This window comes from Neurospora hispaniola (assembly GCF_033458365.1).
Source record: "Neurospora hispaniola strain FGSC 10403 chromosome Unknown B0T23scaffold_1, whole genome shotgun sequence".
Taxonomy (NCBI): Eukaryota; Fungi; Ascomycota; class Sordariomycetes; order Sordariales; family Sordariaceae; genus Neurospora; species Neurospora hispaniola.
Genome location: NW_026944406.1, coordinates 2,024,503 through 2,049,269, shown reverse-complemented (window position 1 = coordinate 2,049,269; position 24,767 = coordinate 2,024,503). Strand labels below are relative to the sequence as shown.

General features: G+C 51.7%; 5 protein-coding genes, 1 non-coding gene and 1 pseudogene across 7 annotated transcripts; 6 read left to right on the top strand and 1 right to left on the bottom strand.

Annotated features, from left to right (window-relative positions):
* Nucleotides 1–152: 152 nt before the first annotated feature.
* On the bottom strand, nt 153–4,125 carry B0T23DRAFT_10329 (SNF2 family N-terminal domain-containing protein). The gene is made up of 5 exons (XM_062831732.1): nt 3,860–4,125; nt 2,177–3,768; nt 1,761–2,107; nt 538–1,701; nt 153–482 (listed from the first exon to the last, which is right to left on the bottom strand). The coding sequence occupies exons 1-5, from the start codon at nt 3,903–3,905 to the stop codon at nt 272–274; spliced, it is 3,360 nt and encodes a 1,119-aa protein (XP_062696809.1). The 5' UTR covers nt 3,906–4,125; the 3' UTR covers nt 153–271.
* Nucleotides 4,126–4,763: 638 nt separating this feature from the next.
* B0T23DRAFT_369358 (RNI-like protein) lies at nt 4,764–7,406 on the top strand. Its single transcript, XM_062836511.1, has 4 exons — nt 4,764–5,032; nt 5,090–5,134; nt 5,206–5,233; nt 5,294–7,406. Coding segments are annotated over exons 1-4 (1,827 nt in total). The 5' UTR covers nt 4,764–5,030; the 3' UTR covers nt 7,046–7,406.
* Nucleotides 7,407–8,193: 787 nt separating this feature from the next.
* On the top strand, nt 8,194–11,627 carry B0T23DRAFT_349154 (uncharacterized protein). The gene is made up of 3 exons (XM_062836031.1): nt 8,194–8,724; nt 8,789–10,952; nt 11,065–11,627. Exons 1-3 carry the CDS (start codon nt 8,563–8,565, stop codon nt 11,316–11,318), a joined length of 2,580 nt encoding a protein of 859 aa, XP_062696807.1. The 5' UTR covers nt 8,194–8,562; the 3' UTR covers nt 11,319–11,627.
* Nucleotides 11,628–12,647: 1,020 nt separating this feature from the next.
* On the top strand, nt 12,648–16,295 carry B0T23DRAFT_10308 (uncharacterized protein). Its single transcript, XM_062831727.1, has 3 exons — nt 12,648–12,923; nt 13,004–14,701; nt 14,766–16,295. The coding sequence occupies exons 1-3, from the start codon at nt 12,878–12,880 to the stop codon at nt 16,202–16,204; spliced, it is 3,183 nt and encodes a 1,060-aa protein (XP_062696806.1). The 5' UTR covers nt 12,648–12,877; the 3' UTR covers nt 16,205–16,295.
* Nucleotides 16,296–16,993: 698 nt separating this feature from the next.
* On the top strand, nt 16,994–17,082 carry B0T23DRAFT_t61. Its single transcript has one exon. It is a non-coding gene; the product is annotated as a tRNA-Glu (tRNA).
* Nucleotides 17,083–17,687: 605 nt separating this feature from the next.
* B0T23DRAFT_t62 lies at nt 17,688–17,774 on the top strand (annotated as a pseudogene). The gene has a single exon. The product of its transcript is annotated as a tRNA-OTHER (tRNA).
* Nucleotides 17,775–20,150: 2,376 nt separating this feature from the next.
* On the top strand, nt 20,151–23,751 carry B0T23DRAFT_10219 (heme peroxidase). The gene is made up of 5 exons (XM_062831709.1): nt 20,151–20,742; nt 20,950–21,859; nt 21,915–22,109; nt 22,169–23,234; nt 23,326–23,751. The coding sequence occupies exons 1-5, from the start codon at nt 20,522–20,524 to the stop codon at nt 23,514–23,516; spliced, it is 2,583 nt and encodes an 860-aa protein (XP_062696805.1). The 5' UTR covers nt 20,151–20,521; the 3' UTR covers nt 23,517–23,751.
* Nucleotides 23,752–24,767: the final 1,016 nt, after the last annotated feature.

Genomic DNA, 24,767 nt, shown 5'->3' with positions numbered 1-24,767 from the left:
GCTCAAACAAAAGTCCAGTCCCGTCAATGACATGTGAAGAGCTGCCACCCCATAGAAGCAAGGAAAATATTGTCCCAATAGCTCGGCTGCCAGTAAAGCCAAGCTATCTTGCCTCCTCTGGTTGCCTTGAAAACTGAAAATTACACGCCCTTCGACGAGGAGCCCATAAAGGGCGTCCACCGGTTAGTACCGCTTAACAAGTAGAAAGACATATAGGCGCAATTATGAGCAACCCCAAATATGCACCGCGCTATGCTGAAAACTGTGATGCTCAGTTTCCTCTGAACAGAAACTGCAAATCCTCAGGGCTCAGCGAATCCATTGCCGCATCATCAGCGTTAATTGTCGAGTTAATCATGTTGGTCTTCTTCTCTTGCAGAAGGACCATACGACTTTCGACTGAGTCTTCGATGCAAAGTCGGGTGATCGTACAAGGTCGGCTCTGACCAATACGGTGACATCTGTCGGCGGATTGCCATTCACTGCGAGCAAGTTAGTCAGAACGTCTTTCAAGTAACGCCATAAGGGTAAACATACGCGGCTGGGTTCCACCAAGGGTCTACAATGAAAACCCTCGAAGCCTCAGTGAGGTTCAGAGCGACACCTCCTGCTTTGAGTGACACCAAGAAGCACTCGACGTCCACGTTTGTCATGAAGTGGTTGATCGAAGCCTGGCGTTGGGCTGGAGTCATGCTACCGTCAAGCATGACCGTAGTGATACCAGCGCGGCGCAAACGCCACTCGATGAGCTGAAGCATGGTGGTGAACTGGGAGAAGATGATGGACTTATGCGAGGCGTTATCGGATCGGAGCTTGTGGAGTTCGTGTACCAACAACTCTATTTTGGATGACGAGGTCCAATTCTCCATCTTGATCCGGTTGATAATGGATGACTTCTTGACCTGCGCCTCGTCCTGCTCGAGCTCTGGCTGCTCCAAGTCGATGGATAGAGGAATGTGGCAAGAAGGGCAGTTCGGGTCCGTAGCCGAATGCACATACGTCTTGACGCAAACACGGCAGAAGTCGTGTTTGCAACGGGAGCGAATGGCGTCTTCAGCAGGCTCGTCACAGATACAGCACACGAGCACGTTTTGACCACCTTCGCCATTCTTCTTCAGAATCAGATCCGGATGGTCGGCAACCTGTCGCATCTGCATAATGAGTCCAAAAATGTTGGCGTAGTTGTTCAGAAGTACACCAGTGGCCACGTATGTGTCGAACTTTCGCTGGCCGCTGGTCATAATACTGTTTGCAAAATCGTTCTCTACCTCGCCGAAGAACTGACGCTCAACGTTGATCTCCTTGACTGGAAGTTCCATTGCGTTGGTGTGGTCCTTCTTCAGTCTCCGCAACATGATGCGGTCCGTAAGGATCCGAAGCTTCTTAAAGGCCAAAGCACCCTCACCTCGGTTTCCGAATTTCTGAATGGGGTTGAGGAGCTCTTGGTTGAACACTGAGACGTGTTGCATGGCGCTGTGGTTGCAGTGCTTGCACCTGTTGTCATCGTCCATGCCCCATTCAAGGGTCTTGCAAGGGCATCCCCTGCACAGATAGCATGCGAATGGCCGGATATTGAGGAAGCGGATCAGAGAGAAGAACTCTCCAATGCGGTTTTGTAACGGCGTACCGCTGAGGCACCAGCGATATGTAACCTTGAGAGCGAAGCATGCCTTGGCCGTCATCGTCGTTCGGCTCTTGATGCTGTGGTATGATATGTAAGCCGTTATTCGATAGTCAGTGTTCGGCGATTCAGGACTCACCTATGTGCTTCGTCCAAAATTACTCTATGCCACTCGGTCTGGTGGACGACGGATTTCTCCTTGTAGAGCCCCTCCTTACGCTTGAAGCCTTTCTCCTGCTTCCGGTACATGGACTCCAAACTGTTGTAAGACATGATAATTACATCATAGCTCTTGATGTTTTTAACAGTGAGGTTCTTGGACTTGGAGTTGGTACCGTGAACGACCAGTGTCTTCAGTGTACCGTCAGTGTATGACTCAATCTCCGTCATCCACTGCATCAAGGCCACAGGAGGCACAAGAACGAGTGAAGGCTTCTTAGCGGGATAATCTGACATGATCAGGGACACTGCCTGAATTGTTTTGCCCTATGATGCGACAAGAAGCAATTAGCACACAGAAACTAAACTGAAATCAAGGAGGAATCCATGACGTACCAGGCCCATCTCGTCGCCGAGAAGTCCTCCTTTCCACTCTGTCTTTTCCATTGCTGTCATCCAGGCCAACCCTTCAAGCTGGAAAGGCTTCAGCTGTCGTGAAATGGACTTTGGCTGTTCAGCCCTACCAGCCTTCAGAACGGGCATGTTCTCCAGGTCTTTCCACATCGTCGTGAGTTCGGGGTGTTGCTTCTCGAGACGGAGTCGGTCTTTCTTAACGCGCCTATTGCTCCGGTACGATCGGTACGCACGCCGGTTGCTCATTTGTGCCCTGATACGATCAAGACCCTCTCCCGCTTCAGCGATATGGGCACCCAAAGTGGCATCTTCATCGTCGTCGCTACCGTGAACCGAAGCCTGCAAGTTGGGGGGTAAAAGAAAATCAGGGTCCTCGTCAATGGACACGTAACTGCCAGTACCTAGAACCGACATTTCGTCTGCCTCGTCTGGAAGCGATGGGACAGAATCGTCGCTATCGTTCTCGTCCTCTGACTCTGGCGGGGGCGCGATTGCCTTTCCTTTTCCCTTCTGGGCAGCTGAAGGGCGACCCTTACGAGAGAGCTTGCTGAGGAAACGCGCACGATTGTCGCTAATGTAGTTCTCGTCCTCCGACTCTGGCGGGGGCGCGATCGCCTTTCCTTTACCCTTCTGTGCCGCGGAAGGGCGACCTCCCTGGGCGTTCACATCGCTATCATTATCATCAGATTCGAAAGCCGACAGAGAATCAAAATCATCGTCGTCATCCTGGGAATCGGCAATCAAGTCTTTAGCTGTCCTAAAGCCAAGAACTTGAGTCGAAGACTGTGCAACACCACGCCTAGTGGAGTTCCGTGTAGGTGCAGACTGTTTTCCTTTTGCAACGGCGGTAGATTTGCCAGTGGCTTTGAATGACGCCCGGACTGGAGACGAGTTGAGCCTTCTCGAACTGCGACGAAGTCCAAGTGCCCTAACGTTGGATGTGGCCGCTTCCTCTTCGGAATCTTCCTCTCCGTATTCCTCAGCCTGAAGTTTCCGGGCAAGTGTAGCATCAGGGGAATCGTCAAAACCATCATCCTCGCTGTCCGCAATGACCTCCTTCTTGGTCTTGCTGCTCGAGACATTGATGTTCCCCCGATGAGAAGACCGCGTGCTACGCGGGGTACTGCCCAAATGATCAACTCCGAAAGAGGGTGTTTTAGATGATGATGCTACCTTTGCGTCTTCCTCGTCCTGAAGCATCCGCGCAAGTTTTGCATCGTGACCATCATCTGAGTCATCTTCCTGGCTGTCTGCCACCATGTTTCTCTTCCGCTTGCTAGCTGTAGCAGAGGTACTACTGCGAAGCGTTGTTTGCATGGTATGTGAAGCCTTGAGAACGGGTATAGCAACCTCAATCTTAGGCGCGGACTGAGTCGACCTGGTGGACCGTACGTTCTCCTTGAGTAGAGATGGCGTCGGGGTCGCAGAATGACTGGTAAGCGGCGTAGCATACTCACTACCAGATGTATACGTCGCCGGGGTCGGTACGGAAGACGCCGTGGCACTAACGGCTGGGGTGGCCGATTTGCGAGGCCGACCACGAGGTTTCTTGATTTCCGCGATGGGTGCTGCTACTAGAATATTGATGTCAGTCTGTGATCACATTTCAACCAAGTGCCAGTCTATCTCCAGTTTCAACCAGAAGAGCTTCATCGAAAGACCTACCAACAACCTCGTCGGCCGCAGCCACGGATCTTCTGGTTCTGACCATCTTCTGTGATAAACCAGTTCGACCTATTGAACGAGAAGTCTCAAGTTGAAATGGGCAGGGTAACACCGAAACGGGGTTGACCAGGTGCTTCTGAAGTGTGGTTTTTTGATAAAGAGGAGGGTCCTAAATTCGACCAGTATTTGATGGACAAATAATGGCAAAGTATCGGACTGCGGGGAACGTCCTGAGGAATCTCGTAAGGTACGAGATTATGCCTGATCGACAAAGTGATAGACAGGCAACAGGTCTTAGGGAAGAAAAAAAAAAAAAACGGACAATCAGACCACCAATAAACGAGCGGTGAAATTCTCAGGTGAAAAGAGAATGAACGAAGACGTAACGCCCTGCAGTGCGCTCCCAGATTTTGAAGCGGATGTGTCCCGAATGAAGTTGAAATGGGCACCTTCTAACAAGTGTGGTCCGGGAGGAGGCAGCCACAATCAGTGATTCACAGAGGACGGACAGGAAGGATGAAATGGAGATGCAGCGAGATGCAGGAGAACTGAAATTTCCCGGCACGTCGACAGAAGTCGAGGCGAATCGCCACTGCTCCTTTCATTCACCGGCAAATTCGAAGGCTTTTCAGCTTTCCCGAGTGGGCGACGCAGCTTCCACTTTGTGTTACAAAGCAAGAGACATGATCCGTGGCTCCCCCACTGTGGACAAGGAAAGCGCGCGTCGTCTTAACGCGAGGGCACATGACCTTCCAATGACTTGATTGGTCGAGCTGGTTCCATTCTCAGGCAGAAGCAGCTCTTACAGGGCAGTTCCTCCCTTGGCACGGTGCAATTAAAGACTGCCTGAAAGAGGCACCTTTGTCGCAAACTTTAATGGAATTTGCCCCTCATCACGTCCCGCCACGGGCGTCACTTCCCGTACTGTCGGGTCGTTGCTGTGCTTCCCCTTCACCTTTCTTTTGCCCGAAACTTTTTTTTTTTTTTTTCCAAATATCGCCCTTCCTGCGTTTGTTTTTGTTTCTTCTGGAGACCTTCATTTGTTCTCGTCGCTCGTCCAGAGTTGTAGACACTTCCATACTGCTCGACTGACAGTTCTCAACACCCCATCGCTATAACCCAGATAGATAGCATCACAGGGAACTTTCGCCGGTGCACGGCCCCGCCAAAAATGTAAGTTGTCTGTTGTTGACGATCGATCAGCAAACGATAACTAATGTCACCCACCAGGTCGAGACAGCAGAACAACAGGGCCGGTCGTCAGATTAGGGGACCGTATGTTCTCACAATTTGTTCCCGATTTTTTTGTTGGCGAACAAACATCAAAATGCTAACACTTTTCGCAGTCAATCGGCTCTGACTGATTTCTTGGCCGTAAGTGATCCAGCTCGGAGCGACCCCAGTGTTGTCAAAATCCTCACATTTTGAATCTAGTCGCACAATATCTCGGCCAACCAGATTCGGCTTGATGCCGATGCGCGACGAAGAGCAGCAGACCAGCAGAATGGGGCTAGTAGCTCCTCAACTCAGCAGCAGGTCGCGGAAGACGAAGTAGGAGAGTCATCTACAGTCACAACCTCTGTTACTGTCACAACCAGGACATCCCGACGAAAGAAGGACCAAAAGGTCATTGACAAGATCAAAGCCAGCAAAACCTACCAGAAGCGGAAGCGAAATGCAGGCGAGGATGACGCAGATGACGATTTGCTGGACACTTTGCTTCGGGAGCGCGCGCCTCTACCCGGCCAGATGGACAATTGCGCCAACTGCGGGAAGCGGTTCACTGTCACTGCATACTCACGCAATCATCCCGATGGAGGCTTGTTGTGCAGTCCCTGTGGAAAAGAGATGGATAAAGATGCGCCGCCAAAGAAGAAGCCGGCAAAGCGGGCTGCTACCGGTCCGGTAGGGAGACGCCGACAGATCCAGAGCAAGATTCTGGACGGCACATTTCAACTTGGAGCCAAGAGCTTGATGACGCTGTGCATCGAGACTCTAGCTAAGAACATTGATCTGGCTGAAGATCTGGGCGATTTGCCTCAGCCCGTCATCGACAAAATCGCCCGGAAGCTCTCGAAACATAGACTTCTCAACCCTACAACTCTCAGTCTTTTTTTGCAGCCAACGGCCGATGAGGTCTGCATCTACGACGGCGCCAAGCTTTCTGCTGACGATTATATCCGCATCTTTCAGACCGTACCAGGACTGAAAAGGCTGAAAGCCAGAAATGCCATCCACTTCAAAGACGAAGTTATGGATTTCCTTGTCTCTCGTAAAACAGAGCTCGAGGACCTTTACCTGCATGGCTCTAATCTCATTGCCGAAGAGAAATGGCTGGAGTATCTTCAAAAGAAGGGAAAATCGTTACAATCACTCCGCGTTTACTGGACGGACAAGCACTTTGGCGACTCTGCTCTGGCTGCCCTCCCCTCTTCATGTCCGTCCTTGGTTCGCCTTAAGGCGTGCCACAATCAGAAAATCACCGGCGAAGGCATCAACCACCTCGCCCAACTCCACTACCTCAAGCACCTTAGCATCGATCTTCGCAATCACGTCCATTCGGATGTATATGTCAACGTTCTCTCCTCTATCGGTCCTAATCTCGAGACGTTCTCTATCACGCGCGAGATTGAACTGGACAACACTGTCCTGGACGCTCTACACAACCACTGTCGCTCGCTGCAGAAACTGCGCATAACCGACAGCGAAGTCATGACGGATGAAGGCTTTGCCCGCCTCTTTACCAACTGGGAGAACAAGTGCTTACTGTTTGTTGACCTGCAAAAATGTCGGCAGGTAGACTCGGCAAACCCGCGCCAAAACCCGGACAACATCGGCTTGTGCGACAGAGGCTTCAAGGCATTGATGGCACATTCCGGAAGAAAGATTCAGCATCTAAACGTACACGGGTGCAGACACATCTCAGCAAAAGCCTTTGAGGAGGTTTTCCCTTCGGATGGCAAAAAGGTCTATCCTGAACTGAAAAACCTGGAAATCAGCTTTTGTGAGGAGGTAACGGATTTCATTGTTGGAAGCATTTTCAAGTGCTGTCCCAATCTGCATGAGCTGAATGTGTTTGGCTGCATGAAGGTGAAGAGTGTGAGGGTACCTAAGGGAAAGATTCTCGTGGGAGTACCGAATGCGCTGGGAATGGTCATCGAGGGTGTTGATGATGACGAAGAGTGAGTGGCAGCAGTTGTGTGCCTGTGTTTGTCACAAGCCCTTCTCCTCATCCCCTGCGTTTCTTCGCTTCACACCTAGTGGAGCGTCCTTTGCCTTTAGGCATGCTTGGTGTTTTTTGCTGAACTCTCGTTCTTGTGTGCTACATATGTACATCGGGGAGGAGCGAGCGCAGGAATATGGTATGGTCACCTCGATACATCTCTGTTGGGTTGAAATCCCTTGTAAACTACTTGTCAACTCTTAACAATTCGGATAGTCGGCTGAAAGGAAAGGGCCACGCTATCTTCTCTAGATCAGCCCTTGAGGCTTTGTTTAGATCAGTTTAGAACCGACACCATCAAGTCGAGCAATTACCACTCCCCAGTCCTTGTAAGCTAGTTGAGGTTTACTTGTAATACGTACGATAATAGTACGCACTTCAAGCAATGCCGGCGACAGCGGTCTCCAGCATTACTGTATACTGACCTACATACTGATCTCGCTGCAATGCCACCCGTCTGTCAGTCACAAGCACATGCGGTGTACCTACATTTGCGGTTGCACGATATCAATTCTCCACCTCTCAAGTTGAAAAGGGCGCAACCTAAGGTCGAACAAAACGAAGGGTTGCTCAAGAACAATAGTGTGGAGTCCTTCCCCACATTCTACTCGTCCCGCAGCGGGTCCGCATGACGGGAACGCAGAAAGCCTCCACCCTCCGCTGTTCCCACACTCAAACGCCTGTACAGTCTTGGCGGATGTGTGCGTGTACACACACACACGACTTTTTGGCAAAACGGACCATCGAAACGAAAAACGAAGATGAAGAAATTCAATTCTCCTATATAAGAGACTGTTCTCCTAATAGTCTCAAGTACACTAATTCAGAATCTTAAATCGGTTTTCTTTTATCTCTTCGTTTAGTAGAGATATAAATAAATAAAATCTTATTGATAGTCCGTTTTGTCAAAAAGTCGTGTGTGTGTGTACATGCACACATCCGCCAAGACTGCACAGGCGTTTGAGTGTGGGAATGGTACCGATGCGGAGAATCCCTGTCATAGACGTATCATAGGGCAGCCCCAAGACGGAATTGGGGAAGGGGAGGGGCATAAGATGATCACCCCTGTCTCTCACTTGTCTCCCCCTCAACCCCCTCCTCGTCTAACAGGATCGTCGTCAGGTCAACTCGTTTATTGGCGACATGAAGGACGGTTGGAGGAGGAACGGCTCGGCCTCAGTCCACCTTCCAGCCGATCCGTTCACCTCAAAAGACTCCGCCCTCCCTCGTTCCTTATTTGAACTGCTTTTGTTCTTTTCCAATCCTCACTGTCTCACTCTTGCTCAACACGGAATCAGATCCTTCAGTATTTTCTATATAGTCCTTGCGAAGGATCTTTCCGCTGGCCTAAAGCGTGACAGTTCAAAGATTGCCGGCCCTTCGTAATTCCCAAATCTTGTTCATCTTGACCGCCACTTACACGACCAGTCATATGACAACGAGACAGTGAATATTTGAGAGGACCACGGCTCTCCCCAACATGAAGTTCGATTTCTTGGTGTTGGCCGCCGTAGCCAGCGCATCAACACTTACGCCCAACGTCCTGCCGTTGTTTGTTCGCAACCCGTACCTGAGTACATGGCTTGGAAGCGCTCGCAAAGCACCATGGGAGGACTGGCCCATGTTCTGGACCGGATCTCATGTAAGTATCTGTCCGGTCTGAGACGAGCAAGGTATGTAGCTGATCCCTCTTGAAACCGGAAAAGCTGGGCTTTTCGGGCATGGCATCAATTCCCGACTCCGGAAAGATCTATCCCCTCATCGGACGACCTCATGATTCGCTTCGTCGTGGACACAAGCTTTACAGTATCACCTTTCCCGAATACCTAGGACCTACTTTCGACGCCTCGACCACGAACCTGACTTACCTTCTTCACGGATCTTCCTTAGACGAGCCAGTGAAAATCACACTTTCGTTCCTCTCCCCCATCACTCCGTCATCCACCCTCAGACAGTCGATACCTGCTGCGTATCTTACCATCATTGCCGAGGGTTGCTCCAACGTAACGATTTACACCGACGCCAATGGCGAATGGGTCAGCGGGAACAGGGCGAACGAGATCAAGTGGGACCTGCACGAGCCCAAGGTACCGGAAGAAAGCTCTGAGAAAACCACGCCCATCAAGACGTGGAAGTGGTCACGTCAGACAGAGCAACATCTGACCGAGTTCTACGATCACGCCGAATGGGGAACCATGCACTTCACCGGTCCGGCTGATGCTCAACATGAAGCGGGCACCTCTGGCCTTCTTCGTCAACACTTTGCTGAGAAGGGCTACCTGAGGAATCAAATTGACCGGGACTTCCGTCGCATCATGCAAGAAGAGCCCGTGTTCGCTTTTGCGAAGACCTTCAAACTGGCCGGAGAGTCCAAGAAGAAGGGCTGCTCAAAGACGGAAGACAGCGCGGTGTTCACCTTTGCCCTCATCCAAGACCCAGTGGTGCAATTCGCTTCTGCTAGGGGTCTGACTCTCATGAAGCCGTTCTGGGCTTCGCACTTCGCCTCACCCGACGAACTGGTCCGTTACCACTACAACGATTTCAAAACTGCGTCTTGGCTAGCTCGAAACTACTCTGATTCGCTAGCTCGTGATGCCTTTGAGTCCGGATCAGAGAGTTATCAGGATATCGCCGCGCTTTCTGCCCGCCAGGTTCTCGGTGCCACCCAGTTCTCCGGCACCCCTGATGATCCCATCATCTTCCTCAAGGAAATCTCGTCAAATGGCAACTTCCAAACCGTAGACGTCATCTTCCCTGCCTTCCCATTTTTCCTCTACACGAACCCGAAGTGGCTCGGCTACCTTCTCGAACCGCTGCTCGAGCACCAGTTGAGCGGGCAATATCCCAACGACTACAGCATGCACGACCTTGGCGCCCATTTCCCCAACGCTACTGGACACAGCGATGGCAACGACGAATACATGCCGGTTGAGGAGTGTGGAAACATGCTTATCATGGGATTGGCTCTCGCCAATGCCTTCCGCTACGATACCGAACCCGCCTTCGTCCAGGCCGCCGCACCTCATGCCGTTGCCAACACCATTTCCTCAGCCAAGGACTGGTCACGCTCCGTAGACGAATACGGTTTCGACCTAAGCGGACACCGCGACCGCAAAACTAATCTTCAAACCACCGGGTGCAAAGCCGCAGAAAAATGGCTTAGCCGCTCCTACTCCCTCTGGAAGCAATGGACCGGCTACCTCGTGCGCGAATCGCTGATCCCGCACAACCAGCTCTGTACTGATGATTTCGCTGGGTGGCTCGCTAACCAGACAAACCTGGCATTGAAAGGCATCATTGGCATCAAGGCCATGAGCGAGATCGCGGATATTGTTGGCCACGAAGACGAAGCTAAGCACTATAGAAAGATTGCTGCTACTTACATTGACAGGTGGCAAGAGTACGGCATCTCGAGGGACCAGACTCATGCCAAGTTAGCATATACGTGGTATGGATCTTGGACGACGATATATAATCTTTATGCGGACTCGTTATTGTGTTTCCATGTTCCTTCTTCTTCTTCTTCTTCTTCATCTTCGTCCTCCTCAATGAAGGAGCACCAAGACGAACGAAGAAAGCCGGGCTTCGGCCGATGGTTCGGCACAGCTGGAGACCAGAAACCCATTGGTGGCGGCGGTGACGGCGATGATGACAGTGGCGATACTGAAAAACCATTCATTCCGGACAAGGTTTACCAGATGCAAAGCGACTGGTACTCCGCCGTGCTACAAAAGTATGGCCTTCCGCTCGACTCGCGACACTTGTACACCAAGAGCGATTGGGAGTTTTTCGCGGCGGCGGTGACGGGGAAGAAGACGAGGATGGAGATGTTGGAGGCCATTTCGTTGTGGGTTAATGAGACTGTTACTGGTATGTTATGTCGTCATCCCCTCCCCGGTTTCTCGTCTCTCCCAGCCCCATTTTGATCCTATCTTGTCATCATCGTCAATGGAAGATTAGACTAACAGTAGCAATGCAATAGACCGTCCTCTAACCGACCTCTATGAGACCGAAGGCAATGGTGGTTATCCGGGCATTTACTTCATGGCGAGACCGGTGGTTGGTGGTCATTTTGCTTTCTTGGCGCTTGAAAGGGCTTGTGGGGGGAAGGCGGTGGAGGCGCTGAGGTTTATGGATGAGGAGCCGGCAGGGAAGAAAGCGGTTGATGTTGATGAAGCTTTAAAGGCTGATATGCTGGAGGCTAAACAGAAGGGATGGTGGGTTGGCGATCTTTGAGTGCGTCGGAATGTAGGAACTCGGGACTCTTGAATTGGATGCCGTTAGCCTGTCGAAACACAATGGAGTACAATCTCGCGGCTCGCTCGCTGCCTAGAGTTTGACCTAGTAGCTTTTCGTTAGTGTTCCCGTGATAGCCGAGTTGGTCAAGATTTGGATGCCCTCGTGAAACACGATTGACTGCCGAGTTTCCTCCAATGTTGATCTGGTCGTGGTAGTCCAGGGCAGGAATGGTAAGAGCAGGGAACTATATTAAGCTCGTAATGCGGCATTCCAGCCAGCCCCTGGAGAGAAGCTGAGCAAAAATGGAGAGGAGAGTTGACCTAGGTCATCAGCCTCGATAGCCTCAACAAAACACGTGCACTTTTAGTGCAGTGGCTTAAGTTGTGAGGCGGCGTGACCTCACATCAGCTTTGTCCGGCGAGATTCCCCGGTGAAGTTCGAGGTCACGGTCTCGAGCTGGAAAAGTCCCCTTCTCGCCCAGGATATACATAATAGATGACACCCGAGTCCAAGTTTTGACCTTGCACCCAGCGAAGAAATCATCGACAACTGGATGGACAAGATACTACAAATAGTGTGTGTACTACAGGGTTGCAAGGGTTTGGAAGACGCCGTTACTGAGTATCGCATACCATAAAATCCTTGATTTGCGTGGTATTCTTGGGCTGAGTTTGGTGTTTTGTTCTGGATGGAGAACATGGGTGTCATCAATTTCGTCCAAGAAGTTCTGGCCAACTGGCGCAGGGACTTGGCAGCACATTTGTACGCAGTATTTACAGTGGGTCTGGTGGGAACTGGTAGCTGCCGACCGAATGATACGCAGCGTCTGTTTGGTCCTTGCAGTGGCGTCTTGGCATCACACTCAAGTGGACTCCAAAAAGCCAATGAGCGCATTGGGCCTGAAACTGGAGAGTAATGACGTCGATGGACTAAGGAAGCGATTGCCTGTCTCAACGCATGACGACGTTGTGGAAAGGAAGGAATCGTCGCCCTCTTTGTTGCAGTGAGCAGTGAGCAGCCAGCCTTCGGTTGTGACGGGGACGCGATTGGCATCATACCTGTAGTGTAGGACATATCATCATTGAGTGTCATCATTTTCTGCTCTGGCTTCGTTCCCCATTCGTTTCACCTTTTTCTCCTCCTGTCTGTCATTCCATCGATCTCACCGAGGAAACCGAGCCATCCATCATTCAACGCCGCAGTTTCCATCTTCGACACCGGCGTAGCCGTTCTCTTCTCCTACAAAAAAAAATAAAAATAACCCTAGACATCCTGATCGACAATCCTTATTACAAACCTACAGATAAGGTTACTCTAACACGCGACCATCACCGTACAAAACCAATCGTCAAGTAGAATCCACAAGATCAAACAACACCTCGAAAGCAAAGGACCTGTAAGATTTCGCCATTTCACAGCCTCCGTCGCAGTGGACCATCATCATCCGGCCGGTGCCCCACAGTTTCCCGACATCCGATTCCCACGCGGCCGGTCTGGTCTTTTAACCTTTGTTTTGTTTGGGATTTGGTCCTGGTTCCAATAGCCATACATAAACCATGGTCTCATCTACTGCGCTTAAGCAAACAGCGCTCGTCCCTCCAAGTAAGTCCGCGCGTTCATCAGGTGGATGCTTGTCAGTCGGGCGCAACACCCGGACATACCTTACTGACCACCTTGTAAAGACAATACGGGGAGGCTCCGATACGCAGACTCCAAAGACCTACCTAGCTGCCCTTCTTCCGGTCTCAAGGACAACAACGGAGCTGCCAGTGCCGCCGCGACTTTGGGATGGACCAACAGGAAATCGGTCGAATATCCAAAACCAGAGATATCGACAGCTCCCGCTTCTTCAGCCGCGACTTTGGGATGGACAAACACCAAAGTAGTTGAACATCCAAAGGCAGAGCTATCAAAGACACACGCTTCGCACGCCAATACCGCTGCAGTCCTGGCTAACGGCCAAAAGATGGCGTCCCCAACGAGTAACGGTTTGGAGGTTTCGCGAACCAAGAGCAATGCCGCAGGATCACAAGCGGCTATCTCGGCATTACGTGCAGCTCAAAGACAACAGAAGCAACAGCACCAACCCCAACCTCAGCAGCCTAAGCTTACCCTGCAGACCTCAAACTGGGGTAACTCGGCTGCGAATTTGGCCTTCAAGGGACACAAGTCACCGACCTCTTCTACCCTAACTGTCCCAGAGACACATAGTTCCGCCTTGACACGGCAAGCATCACTGCGCGCAGCAAGGGATGCTGTGGCCGGGCGACGCCCGCGATCGAAGTCGCAACCTCAGCCGATAACCGACAACACCGCATACCCTGACAAAGAAAACGCAACCTCCAATGCCCTCAGCGCCGCGGCCAAGTCGATGCGCTCTCCATCTATTCGTTCGACGGACGGAGCCGGCGCCGTTCCGTACACAACCATGAGCAGAGAAATGTTTACGTCCCGACCTCCTGTCAAGCCTGAAGTCGATGAGAAGCAGCGGCAAGACGTTCTCCATGCTTCCGCTTTGGCCATGGCCAAGCGCATGTACACCCAGCAGCAAAAAACGATCGACCAGTCCAAACAAGCGCAAGGGAGGAGATCCTCCTTTGAGCGCCATGGTACCAGCAACCCAACAGATCAAAACGACGAAGTGGAACGCTCGCCGGTGGTATACAACAGCCTCCAAGACGCCGCCTACCGTCTCGCGCAGGAACGTCTTGCCAAGCTGCACGACGAACACCAGAAGAACCGGGAGATGCAGGAGTACTACACGGGTGCTTCGCCCTCCTCCAACCAGGGCAACAGCGCCGGTAGCGCATTTGGCAGCATCCGCAACAAACTAACCAGGCGTCGGTCCTCCAGCGACGGCGACATCATCGCCGCCAACGACCGCCAGCACTCCCAGCGCATTCGCAAGCAAATGTCCCTTTTCAACACCAAGATCGCCGAAGTCGACGAGCAAAAGCGAGCGCGCGACCGCGAAGCGCTTTTGCAAGCCGCGCAGCGCAACGTCAAGGCGCGATTGCAGGGGATGGATGAAAAGCTGTATGCGGAAAAGGGAGTGATGATTCCGCACACGAGCAAGAGCGATTGGGAAGTAAAGGCACACGCTGCGGCGCAGGCGAGGTTCGATGCGACGAACAGTGGCAAAAGGTCGATGGATGCGGGCCAAGTGGATATCGGTGGAGGGAAGATGGTAGACAGGGCGAAGGTGGAGGATATCGCGGCGAAGAGGGTGCAGCCGCTGCTGGATGAAATCAATGATCTTGCGGAAAAAGAGAGGGAGAGGAAGGCAACGTTGAAGATGGAAGAGGAGAGGAAGAAGGAGGAGGTGGAGAAGAATAAGATGAGGGAGAAGGAGGTGGCGATGTTGCACAAGCAGTTGAAAGGTATGGTTCCTTTGCGTGTTAGTGTCGATATCAGGGGTAAGTGGCTAACCCGAATGATTGACAGACCAGCAAAAAGACAAGGAGAAGGCTCTGGCGGCGGAAGTCAAGAGAGAAGAAAGGCAGCGAAAAGAGGAAGAGAAAGCGGCCAAGGCCGAGCAGAAGCGATTGGCCAAGGAGGCCAAGGAGACCAAGGAGGAGAAGCAAACTGGAAAGGGGAAGGAGCCCGCGACCGTCGCTGATTTGGACCGAAGTTCGCCGGACAACCAACCAATGGTCCGACCACCGGTTGTCCATAGGAGGACAGACAGTTCAGGGTTGGCCAGGTTATCCATGCCCTTCCTCCAAAGACGCACATCGCCGCTTCAACGGGTTTCAACATCACCAGACGAGGGAACGAGTCCCATTTCGGATCCGCAATCGGTGGCATCCCCAACTAGCAAAGTGAAGGCCTGGTTAAAGAGCCGCTTCTCCCGTCCTAGACGAGTATCTGGCGCATCTGTCGCCTCGCCGAAAGTAGTTACAACGGCGGACGGTACCGCTGATGCTGCCAGCCCAAATGCGAACAGGGGCTTCATCGGTGGCATGGCCCTAACCCGGAAGCTAGGTGAAAATAACCCCAGTGTCCCCTCCATTGTTGGAGACGACCACAGCGGGCCGGGAAGTATCCGCGAAGTCGCCCTTGCCGGCCTCTCAGCTCCCAGCCCGGTCCAGGCGTCGGCGACACTGGCGCCAGCCATAACACTGCGAGCGACGGCACAAGATGAACCTGGTGAAAGCAGTGGCCTTACGACCGTCCCTAACAACCCCACCGGCGCCCTGGGCACTGCCGCTTTGAAATCTTCCTCTCGACCTATCAGCGCCATTGGTAGTTTGGACGCACTGGCTACCGTCACCACCATCACCACTACTACTACCACCACCAAACCAGCAGTCCGCGACCGTCCTCCCTCCCCATCAGCCCAAGACCAAGGCCAAGTCCAACAACCACACCTCGTCCTCCCCTACGTCACCACCACCACCACCACCACTGCCCCAGCCGGAGGCGAAGCAGAAGTCAACTCCGTTAGCAGCCTAAGTAGCTCAGACTTAAGCGATAGCGTCTACAGCAGTGTAAGCAATAACAGCGCTTCAAGGCCTGCTCAAGACAACGACAACGACAACGAAGACGACGAGTTCCTAGAAGCGAGAAGCATTTTTTCCAGCGACGGGCCGCATACACCACCATCGGCGGGGTTCCCTCCGGTGGTGAATGGGATGCAGGTTTCTGTCACACAACCTACCCCCAGTATTGGTAGTGAGGGGCATGGGCAGTTTTTGATGGTTAAGCCGAGAGCTAGTACTGGGTCTGGTTTTGGGGTGGGGAGTGTGAGTGGAAGGAGTCTGAGGGAGAGGCCGGTGAGTCCGGGGGGACTGAGTGTTGGACAGTCGTCGATCAGTGGGTGTGGGAGGATTAGTCCGTTTAGGGAGAGTAGGTTTTCGGAGAATTTTGATAAAGAGGATTAAGGGGTAGTGGATAAGGTTTTGTGTTTTTAATTGTGGCACTTGGGTTTGTTTTGGATAGTGTTCTTTTCTTGGATGGTTGATACCCTTTTCGGGGGCGTCTGGGGCGTTTAATGAATGGATGGGTGGGTGCGTAATGAGAACAAATGATTGATGAATGTTTTGCTTGTCCTGTATCGCATACCTCAAATTGTTCTGTTGGGGTTTTGCTGCGGTTTTTGTACATGTAATGGCTTAATGATCCTGAACGATCCGTTCCCTAGGTGCCTGTCTTCTCTCCTATCTGTACAAATAGGAGTATTCCTAAATAATATTCGTTCGTAGTCAGTCCCAAATCCGTCAAACTCGTGAGATGTACCAGATCGCTTTTACTTCAATTTCAAATACCATCTCGTAGCATCACCAAGCCCAAACAAAGACCCGGGCGATACAAATCCTCCATGCCGTGTTCTGTTTGCTCACAATACTCCACCTCGTCCTCTCTCGTACGGCAGCCTACATGCCAACACTCCAGTCACTCCACTGCTGTTGTCTGGAAGTGGAAAAGTTGTTTGCGTACCTTCCATGCTAGCGTAGCCACCCCTACCAACAACTGTTTCGCTCCTTCCCTCCCCAGAATCACCAGCACTCACCTCATCTGTCTGCCCGTTTACCTAGGTAGGAGCTCGTACCTTCCCAACACTTCCCTTGTACACACACATTACCCCCTCGCCCCCCCCCCCCCCCCCCCGGTTATATAAGCAATTTCCTAGGGTGTTTCTTTCAACGAACGAAGAAACAAGAAAATAAACAACCCTACTGGTGTATCGGTTAACATGGCGGATTCTCATCATTCCAAAATGAAGCTTCCGCAGCGCAGGGTTCAATTCCCTGGTAGGGTAATTTTTTTTATTTTTTGCACATGTCTGGACTTTTTCTGTGTGTTCCTGAAATTCTTGTCTTGCTGTCTGTACTGTGAGTTGAGGTCTACATGACTAAGGTTTACCATCGATCTTTTTTATGATCACTTGATATATGCTTTTCCTGCCGTACTTCTGAGATTAGGGAGGTCAACATGACAGAGGTGGAGAAGCGATGATACCTAGGAAATGAATGGGCTTGAGTCTGAAGTGGTAATCTTGAAGGACATAGAAACGAAAAGCAGAAGAGAAAAGGAGAGCACTGGAAGGGAGTGTTGGTGTATGGGAAGCCCTTGTTGTGAACGGACTTCTTGGGTTTGGACATCCAACGTCAACACACCACTAGGGCTTTGGAGCTGGATTTTCTTCGTTGCCAAGCTATATGAACGGATGCCACTCAGCCATTGTACTGTTAAGCAGGCTGGTATGAAGGCTGCAGTGGTGTTTCATTGTGAGCGGTGTTCACTTTGATAGTATGTCGTACCTTCCAACTCTAGGCTCCTAATGGAGAAAACCCACATGAGCCAAATGTTTACAAGGAAGAAGCACAAACAAGGCATGCTGCTTCTGGTCAACAAGCAATGGAGACCTTACTGGTGTATCGGTTCACATGGCGGATTCTCAATCTTGTGATCAGGTTTCCGCAGCGCAGGGTTCAACTCCCTGGTAGGGTAAACTTTTGTTTTTATTTCTCGTCATGTTCTTTGTAACTTGCTTTTTCTTAATGTTGAGTTCTGTAATAGAGAAATGAGATGGTCTTTTGGGAACTTCGATTCACGTAACAGCAAAATCTTGAAGCGTTCACCAATATAACCATCAAGCATTCTCGTCTATCGTTGCTGATTATTTTGTGAGTGGAATGATTTGAAGGACATGGCGTGACATTATAAGATGAGGCGGTAGACAGGTTCGATATCAGAGAACCCATTTATCGTTATCTCAAATGCGGCAGGTAGTAGGTACCAATACTTTGAAGCCACCTTACAGCCACTTACTAACCAAGTGTGTCTTGATTTCCATGTGCGATAAAATGTGCCGGTGGCGGAAGGTTTTGTCTCGCATGTGACAGTCTTCTGGAAAGCCTAGATTCATCGTGAGAGGCTGTTGTTGATCTCGTGAGGCCTGGAACCCGATGGAGCGCAAAACAGCTGCGGCGAAAGTGGGAAGGAAGTGGAAAGTGGAAGTGAACTCAGCGGACACAACCGTGTTTTCCAGACTTGTTGGTTACCGATTGACTCTACCGCAAGTCACAAGCAGGTCCGTAGCAATATGGTCAAGACAGAGTGGCCCGCCGAGGAGTGTCGTTCTCAGCCCTACGAGAAGCGGGACGGATGTCGTCTGGTGTGGGGAGGAAAAGAGATCCGCAAGTCCGATGTTCCTGGGACCAGGGGTAGCGACGCGCACAGACCACCCCGCGACACATTCCTCGTGCTCCATCGCCCCGCCGTACTTGGAAGGCATTCCAGCACTCAAATGAGGGGTCTCGATCTGTTGTTTCCCCTCTTCTTCACCAAGCACTGCATCCTCAAAGCTGACAAGGCGTCCATCCGGGTTGAATAACCAATATCACAACATAGCTGACTGTGTGGTGATGAAGCGATAATCGTTCTGTTTCCGACCTCCCTCACAAGACCTTGCGCTATTCGGAGCCCCCCTCCCCCTTCCTTCCGTCTACTTACGTGTTGCTCAACACCGCAGTCTCATTCCTTTCGCTCGCTCGCCTCCTCCATTCGTCACTCACTGTCTCCATCTCACGCGCACACTATGCCATCTAATTTCAGCAACAATTCTCTCAGCTCTGCATAGCCACCCTCTCTCACAAATGCAACTTCAGGACCCGAATCAAACGTGGTTAGACGGGAATAGCAGACAGCCGCGTCTAGAATGCACACACCGTCTGAGTTACCTACACTACAGCTGCGCTACTCTCGCTCTTTCTTCCGACTTTAGTCCACCAGTGCGAGTAAGCCCCGGTCCGATTACAACGATGGCGCCGGAGAGGCGAGAAAGATGCCTGACTACGACTGCGACGATGCGAAGAAGAGTATCAGTGCATATCACACACACTGATGACTACATTATCGGTGTGCATTTTCAATCTCACTAACGGTCGATAGTCTGCCACCTGCGTTACCTTCCCTCAGCTGTTGCCCCGCCAAGTAATGAATTGTCAAAGAACAATCCATACGGTCAATAAATCCAAAGCTGGGCCGGTATTGGCACCCACCCATCAGTTCGGGCTTTATCTGTCACAAATGACAGCAGTTTTCATCGGTGGTTGTGTGGCGCTCCCCGCGTGGACACATCTCGAGTCACATCAAAACCTCTGCTTCGGGCCATCCCATGTCGCTGGGGAAAAAATAGTCGAAAAAAATGGTCCTCTTATCGGTAGCACAAAAGATGGGGAGACCAATCAACAGCCGCCGTCGTAATAGGGGTTCCCTTATAGTCGCTCGGCTCGGCATCTCGGCTGAGCTTGGCGTTGGATGAGGTTCGGTGGTGGTGGTGGTGGTGGTGGTGGTGGTTGTTGAACTATTGTACAGTATCAACAGGGTTGTCTCGCTTGCGACGGCAATGTGGTTGCAAAGAAGAGAGAGCCCACATCGTATTCGATGCACAACAGTCAGCTCTCCACTTCTCACTCGCCTTGAACCCGTTCGGCTGCAAATGCCCGCCATGCAGTCGTTGTTGGACTTCGCGATAATACGAGAAGAGCAACCAGGCCCTCCCAAGAACCAATCAGGATCACTCGAGATCCTGGACAGAAGACGTTGTGTGTGTGTGTCTTGATGGAAAGCTGATGCAGGGTCAGCCAATTCCCAACTATCGGTGCGATTCCCCGGGTCCAGATTCCCATCCACCCTTGCCTTCTCCCCTTGCGCCCATATTGTATGTTGTCTCAAGCCTCGTCTGGCTGTACCATCCTCGCCTTGTGATTCCTATGCCTCTTCTGGGTAGGGAGTGCATGAGAGGAATAGGTCGCAGTGCGCAATCATGGACGCACCAATGAAAATAGCCTCTCCTCGAGAGAAAAAGGAGTCTGTCCATCTATCGGCTTACTGCCGTCCAGTTCGGAATAAGATCGAATCCATTCCCTGGTGGTATTGCATTGTGTCGTGCCGTGTTGTCATCGAGCTTAGCGATACGAGGCGTATAAGCATCCTGATACCATCTTTTCTTCTTTCTTACCTCGACCTTCTCTTGCAGACCCCTCAAAGCCAAAGCAGCTATCACTCGTTATTTCCACAATCAAACTGCAGCTGTTCAGCTGCGAGCCGGTTTCCCTTCTCACAATCCGGGCGTCCATCAGTACATACATTCTCGACCGTTGTTATCATACATACGGTACTGCTGTCGGATCTGATGTCCTGAACTGTTTCCCGATCTCGCGCAAGCCTCACAGACGCCTACGACGCCCATTATGAGATACGCACATCCCACCCTGGCTGGCCTGCTCTCGCTGGCAGCCAGGACTGGAGCCGACCCAACATGGCCCGCCGCAACCGACGAGATGGAGGAGATTGTGTATCAGCTCCAGGGGTTTAAGGGCAGGGTTTTTAATGATGTCATTACGCCTTGTAACAATGAGGCTGCCGGGCCTGGGAGGGTAACGGCCTCGGAGTGGCTGCGGGTGGGATTCCAGTATGTGTTTTTGAATTCTTTTTTATTTTTCTGACTTTCAGTGATGAGGGTAGAAAATGGGGCAGGTGAAATGCCTGATGACGATAAGAAAAAAAGAAAAAGGACAAAGGAACGGAATGACACCTCCTGGGAAACCATATGGAACTGAATACCTGTTTTAGTTCGACGAATGAATATATTCCGCACAAGATGCTAACTTCCAACCAGCGACATGGCCACCCACAACCGCGTCTTCGGCACCGGCGGGCTCGACGCCTCACTCCAATTCGAGCTCACAAACGGTGAGAACACCGGGCCAGGCCACAACACCACCCTCAGGTTCTTGGCCAATTACTACTCATCCAAATCGAGTATGGCCGACCTGATTGCCGCCGGCGTCTACGCCTCCGTCCGATCTTGCGGAGGCCCCGTCGTTCCCCTTCGCCTCGGGAGGAAAGACGCAACGTCCAGCGGCAGCACCGGCGTACCACAGCCCCAGAACTCGGCCGAAACGTTTAGGCAACAGTTCGACCGTATGGGGTTCAGTACTGAGGAGATGATCCAGGTGACGGCTTGCGGACATACTCTTGGTGGTGTCCACTCGGAAGAGTTTCCCGAGATTGTGCCCTCCGGTACGGGAACGAACGGTCAGAAGCCGCTTGATACCACCGATGCTACGTTTGATAACAAGGTGGTCACTGAGTACATCTCGGGGACAACGCAGAATCCGCTGGTTGTTGGGCCAGCTGTTGCGGTGAACAGACACTCGGATTTCAAGGTGTATAACATTGATGGCAATGCCACGATGAACGGGTTAACATCGGCGACGACTTTCAGGGACGTTTGCAAGACTGTTCTTCAGAAGATGGTTGATACTGTGCCCTCGGGGGTGACGTTGACGGACCCAATTGCCCCGTATGCGGTTAAGCCTGTTGATATGCAACTGACCTTGAATTCGGGAGGTAGCACTTTTCTTCTGAGTGGGTATATCAGAGTTCGCACAACAAACCGGGCTTCTGGCGCCATCAAGAACATCAACATGACTTGGAAAGATAGAAACGGGGGTTGCGCTTCGGGGTCATGTTCATATACCGCCACCGTACAAGGAGCTGGTACCGGGTTTGATGATACTTTTGAGGTATGCTCCTTTGGCACTTGAACGCTTAACTCATCACAACTGACCAGGCACATAGTTTTTCCCTATCTCGACCAACATTCCCACTTCCTCAGGCATTTCTTCCTTTACAGTCACCGTCAATCTCAACGACGGCACCAGCGAGTCGTACGACAACAACGGAAACTCCTACCCTTTATCAGATGCCATCATCCTCCAAAAACCCCAGAGCTGTCTTCTTCAAAGCTCAGGTGCACTCACCGTTTCTGCGCTTGTAGGCTCTTCCTCCTCCTTCTTACCTTCCAGACTTGCCTCCGCTGACTGACAAAATAGGTCCGCAACGACATCACCGCAACTCCCTCGCTGGGCATCTCTTACCTTACTCCCCGCGGCGTCGTCCGCAACGGCAACCCTGTCCCTATCCTCAGCAGTACCACCGTCGCCATGGCCAAAGGCGACTGTGCCGGTCTCTACACCTTCTACTCAGCCAGCTACACCATCGCAGGTGGTCTGAGTTACGCCGCCAAACTCAGTGTCACCGCAGGCTCCAACTCCGATAGCTTCAACAAGGCCAGCGATCTATCAGGCAGCTGCGCTGCCTTTTCTGGAACTGCATCCTGCACCACGCCTGGTGGTGGTGGTGGTGGTGGTGGTGGTGGTGGTGGTGGTGGTGGTGGTGGTGGTAACGAGCCAGACGCTTCTTCCACGATCGCCAGCTCTTCCGCAGCTGGGCCATCATCAACCAGTAGCGTAGTCAAGGTCACCAGCTCCAGCCACATCACCAGCAGCACCACCATCGCCCCCTCCAGCACCACCTCCTCCACTACTCCCACCGCCACCGGTCCCGCCAGGAAACCCACAGTCGCCGGCTACACCCGCCTCCGCTGCGCAACCGAAGGATCCGGCGTGCGCGCCCTAACCGGCGCCTCCTTTGCCTACGACACAATGACGCTCGAGTCGTGCGCGGCCAACTGCACCGCCGCAGGCAACTTTGCCTACTTCGGCGTCGAATACGCTCGCGAATGTTACTGCGGCAACTCCTTGGCAGCTAGCAGCTCCGAGGCGCCCGATAGCGAGTGTAACATGTTGTGCGCTGGTGATGCGACGGAGTATTGCGGGGCGGGGAATCGGCTGGAGTTGTACGCGAAGCCTTCTTCTGGTGGGACGGGAACAACAACAATAATAACAAGTACTACTACTAGCGCAGCACAGCCAACGGCTACCCTGGGAAGAAAGGACACGGTGGGCGATTACGTCTTTGTCGGATGCCAGACTGAAGCTACTGAAGGCGGTAGGGCGCTGGAGGGCAAGGCCTGGGCTGATGACGGGATGACGCTGGAGGGATGTGCGGAGGCTTGTAGTGGGTGGGAGTATTTTGGGGTGGAGTATGGAAGGGAGTGTAAGTCTTTTTTTCTTTTCTTTTTTTTTCTTCTTCTTTTGCTTGTAAAGCTCTCGCGAGACTGAGCAACACCAAGCTGACCATATAACAGGCTATTGCGGCAACACCCTCCGAGGCGGCTCCGCTCCCGCTCCGCTGGCTGATTGCAGCTTCACTTGTGCCGGTACTCCTTACGAGTACTGCGGCGCTGGAAATCGACTTGAGCTTTATCGGTTGGCGAGTGCTATTTCGTCATCATCAAAGACAAGGAGAACTCGTTTGGAGAGAGGATGGAGGCTTTAATTTTAATAATGTTTTCAGTTAGGATCAGGATGGATGGGAGGATACAGATAGGATACACATTGTGACTGACTGGGCTCAATGACGTCGAACCATCAGTTGAGTGATGCTTCAGAAGATCATTGGGTTTGCTACTATCCGAACAAGGCTTCAAGATACGGTATACGATGAAGAAGATGATGATGATGATGATCTGCCCGTGGCTCTTCCCCAACTTCTAACACGTACCTCCCTCCCGTTCCAGATACTCCTCCTTACCTTATAGTTCAGTCACACAGAGCTACTGGAGTCCAGTCCGAATAACTCCGTGTCGTTCGGTGATCTTCAGGATTCACCTCTTGACTAACAAGACCACTCAACTGCTTTTGTAACCGCGCGTTCTTCAGTTACTTGTGGTTGATTCAAAATACAGGGTGATTTGATTGGGTCATAAGTATGAAGATAGAAGTAAAGGCTGTTTAGGGAAGGCACGATGACGCGGGGGCAGTTCTTAGTTTCCCTTACTCTTTGCCTGGTGCTGGGGCAGGTTGCCGTTAAGGAAGGAACCTGGACAGAAGGAAAGAAGGCGCGGGTTGAACGGCTTTGGGAGGAGGCGATCTTGGCAGAGTCCGGGTGGAGCCTGGCGGTCTTTCTTTCTGATCAGGACGGGAACACGTTGAGAAGAGTTGTTTTTTCTTGAAGGCTGGAAGTGTGTGTGTCAAACATCTTATCTGAGTCCTGAGACGGATATCTTTTGTCATGAATGGGTGATCAGTAACTGTGCATCTGGTCACGATCTAAGTGAATCCGTTCTTTCGTGTTTCAGAGTAGAAACTAGATCGTCAGCTTTTTCTGGCCTCATCGTGTTCTTGTCATTGGGGTTCTATCAGAGCTATGGCTCATATGCTGTTGCTTGCGTGGTCAAAGGATCACAGATTCAAGTCAATGTAGGTAATAATAGTAAAGTGTATAAATATCTAAAGAGCTAGCCAATAAACCCCCAGCCGAAGAATGCTGTTTTGTACGCCGAGCGGGTTTGTGTTTTGCCCGTCTGCCTATCCTCAGAAACACAGACAGACAGACAGACAGCAAATTCTCACAAAGACCCAACCAAACACCCTTCGTCCGCCGCCGTCCGTTGTCGCCGAAAATCAAAACAAAAAACTGACATATACCTGACCTAAAACCGACAGAAAATTTGTCCGACGCCCGTCTTGCTTTGTCCGAGTTCCTGTTCCTTATTCGCGCCTTCCGTCCGTCCGTCCGTCCGTCCGT

What these genes read in the sequence shown, in the direction of transcription:
- B0T23DRAFT_10329 (XM_062831732.1), bottom strand. Translation starts at nt 3,905, where the DNA reads ATGGTCAGAACCAGAAGATCCGTGGCTGCGGCCGACGAGGTTGTTG. An exon ending in TGCGGCCGACGAGGTTGTTG is followed by an intron (nt 3,769 to 3,859) that starts GTAGGTCTTTCG and finishes TCAATATTCTAG; the next exon opens with TAGCAGCACCCATCGCGGAA. An exon ending in ATTTTGGACGAAGCACATAG is followed by an intron (nt 1,702 to 1,760) that starts GTGAGTCCTGAA and finishes ATCATACCACAG; the next exon opens with CATCAAGAGCCGAACGACGA.
- B0T23DRAFT_369358 (XM_062836511.1), top strand. An exon ending in GGTCGTCAGATTAGGGGACC is followed by an intron (nt 5,135 to 5,205) that starts GTATGTTCTCAC and finishes CACTTTTCGCAG; the next exon opens with TCAATCGGCTCTGACTGATT. An exon ending in CTCTGACTGATTTCTTGGCC is followed by an intron (nt 5,234 to 5,293) that starts GTAAGTGATCCA and finishes TTTTGAATCTAG; the next exon opens with TCGCACAATATCTCGGCCAA.
- B0T23DRAFT_349154 (XM_062836031.1), top strand. Translation starts at nt 8,563, where the DNA reads ATGAAGTTCGATTTCTTGGTGTTGGCCGCCGTAGCCAGCGCATCAACA. An exon ending in TGTTCTGGACCGGATCTCAT is followed by an intron (nt 8,725 to 8,788) that starts GTAAGTATCTGT and finishes AAACCGGAAAAG; the next exon opens with CTGGGCTTTTCGGGCATGGC. An exon ending in GGTTAATGAGACTGTTACTG is followed by an intron (nt 10,953 to 11,064) that starts GTATGTTATGTC and finishes GCAATGCAATAG; the next exon opens with ACCGTCCTCTAACCGACCTC.
- B0T23DRAFT_10308 (XM_062831727.1), top strand. Translation starts at nt 12,878, where the DNA reads ATGGTCTCATCTACTGCGCTTAAGCAAACAGCGCTCGTCCCTCCAA. An exon ending in AACAGCGCTCGTCCCTCCAA is followed by an intron (nt 12,924 to 13,003) that starts GTAAGTCCGCGC and finishes CACCTTGTAAAG; the next exon opens with ACAATACGGGGAGGCTCCGA. An exon ending in GTTGCACAAGCAGTTGAAAG is followed by an intron (nt 14,702 to 14,765) that starts GTATGGTTCCTT and finishes AATGATTGACAG; the next exon opens with ACCAGCAAAAAGACAAGGAG.
- B0T23DRAFT_10219 (XM_062831709.1), top strand. Translation starts at nt 20,522, where the DNA reads ATGAGATACGCACATCCCACCCTGGCTGGCCTGCTCTCGCTGGCAGCC. An exon ending in GGTTTGATGATACTTTTGAG is followed by an intron (nt 21,860 to 21,914) that starts GTATGCTCCTTT and finishes CCAGGCACATAG; the next exon opens with TTTTTCCCTATCTCGACCAA. An exon ending in GGTGGAGTATGGAAGGGAGT is followed by an intron (nt 23,235 to 23,325) that starts GTAAGTCTTTTT and finishes ACCATATAACAG; the next exon opens with GCTATTGCGGCAACACCCTC.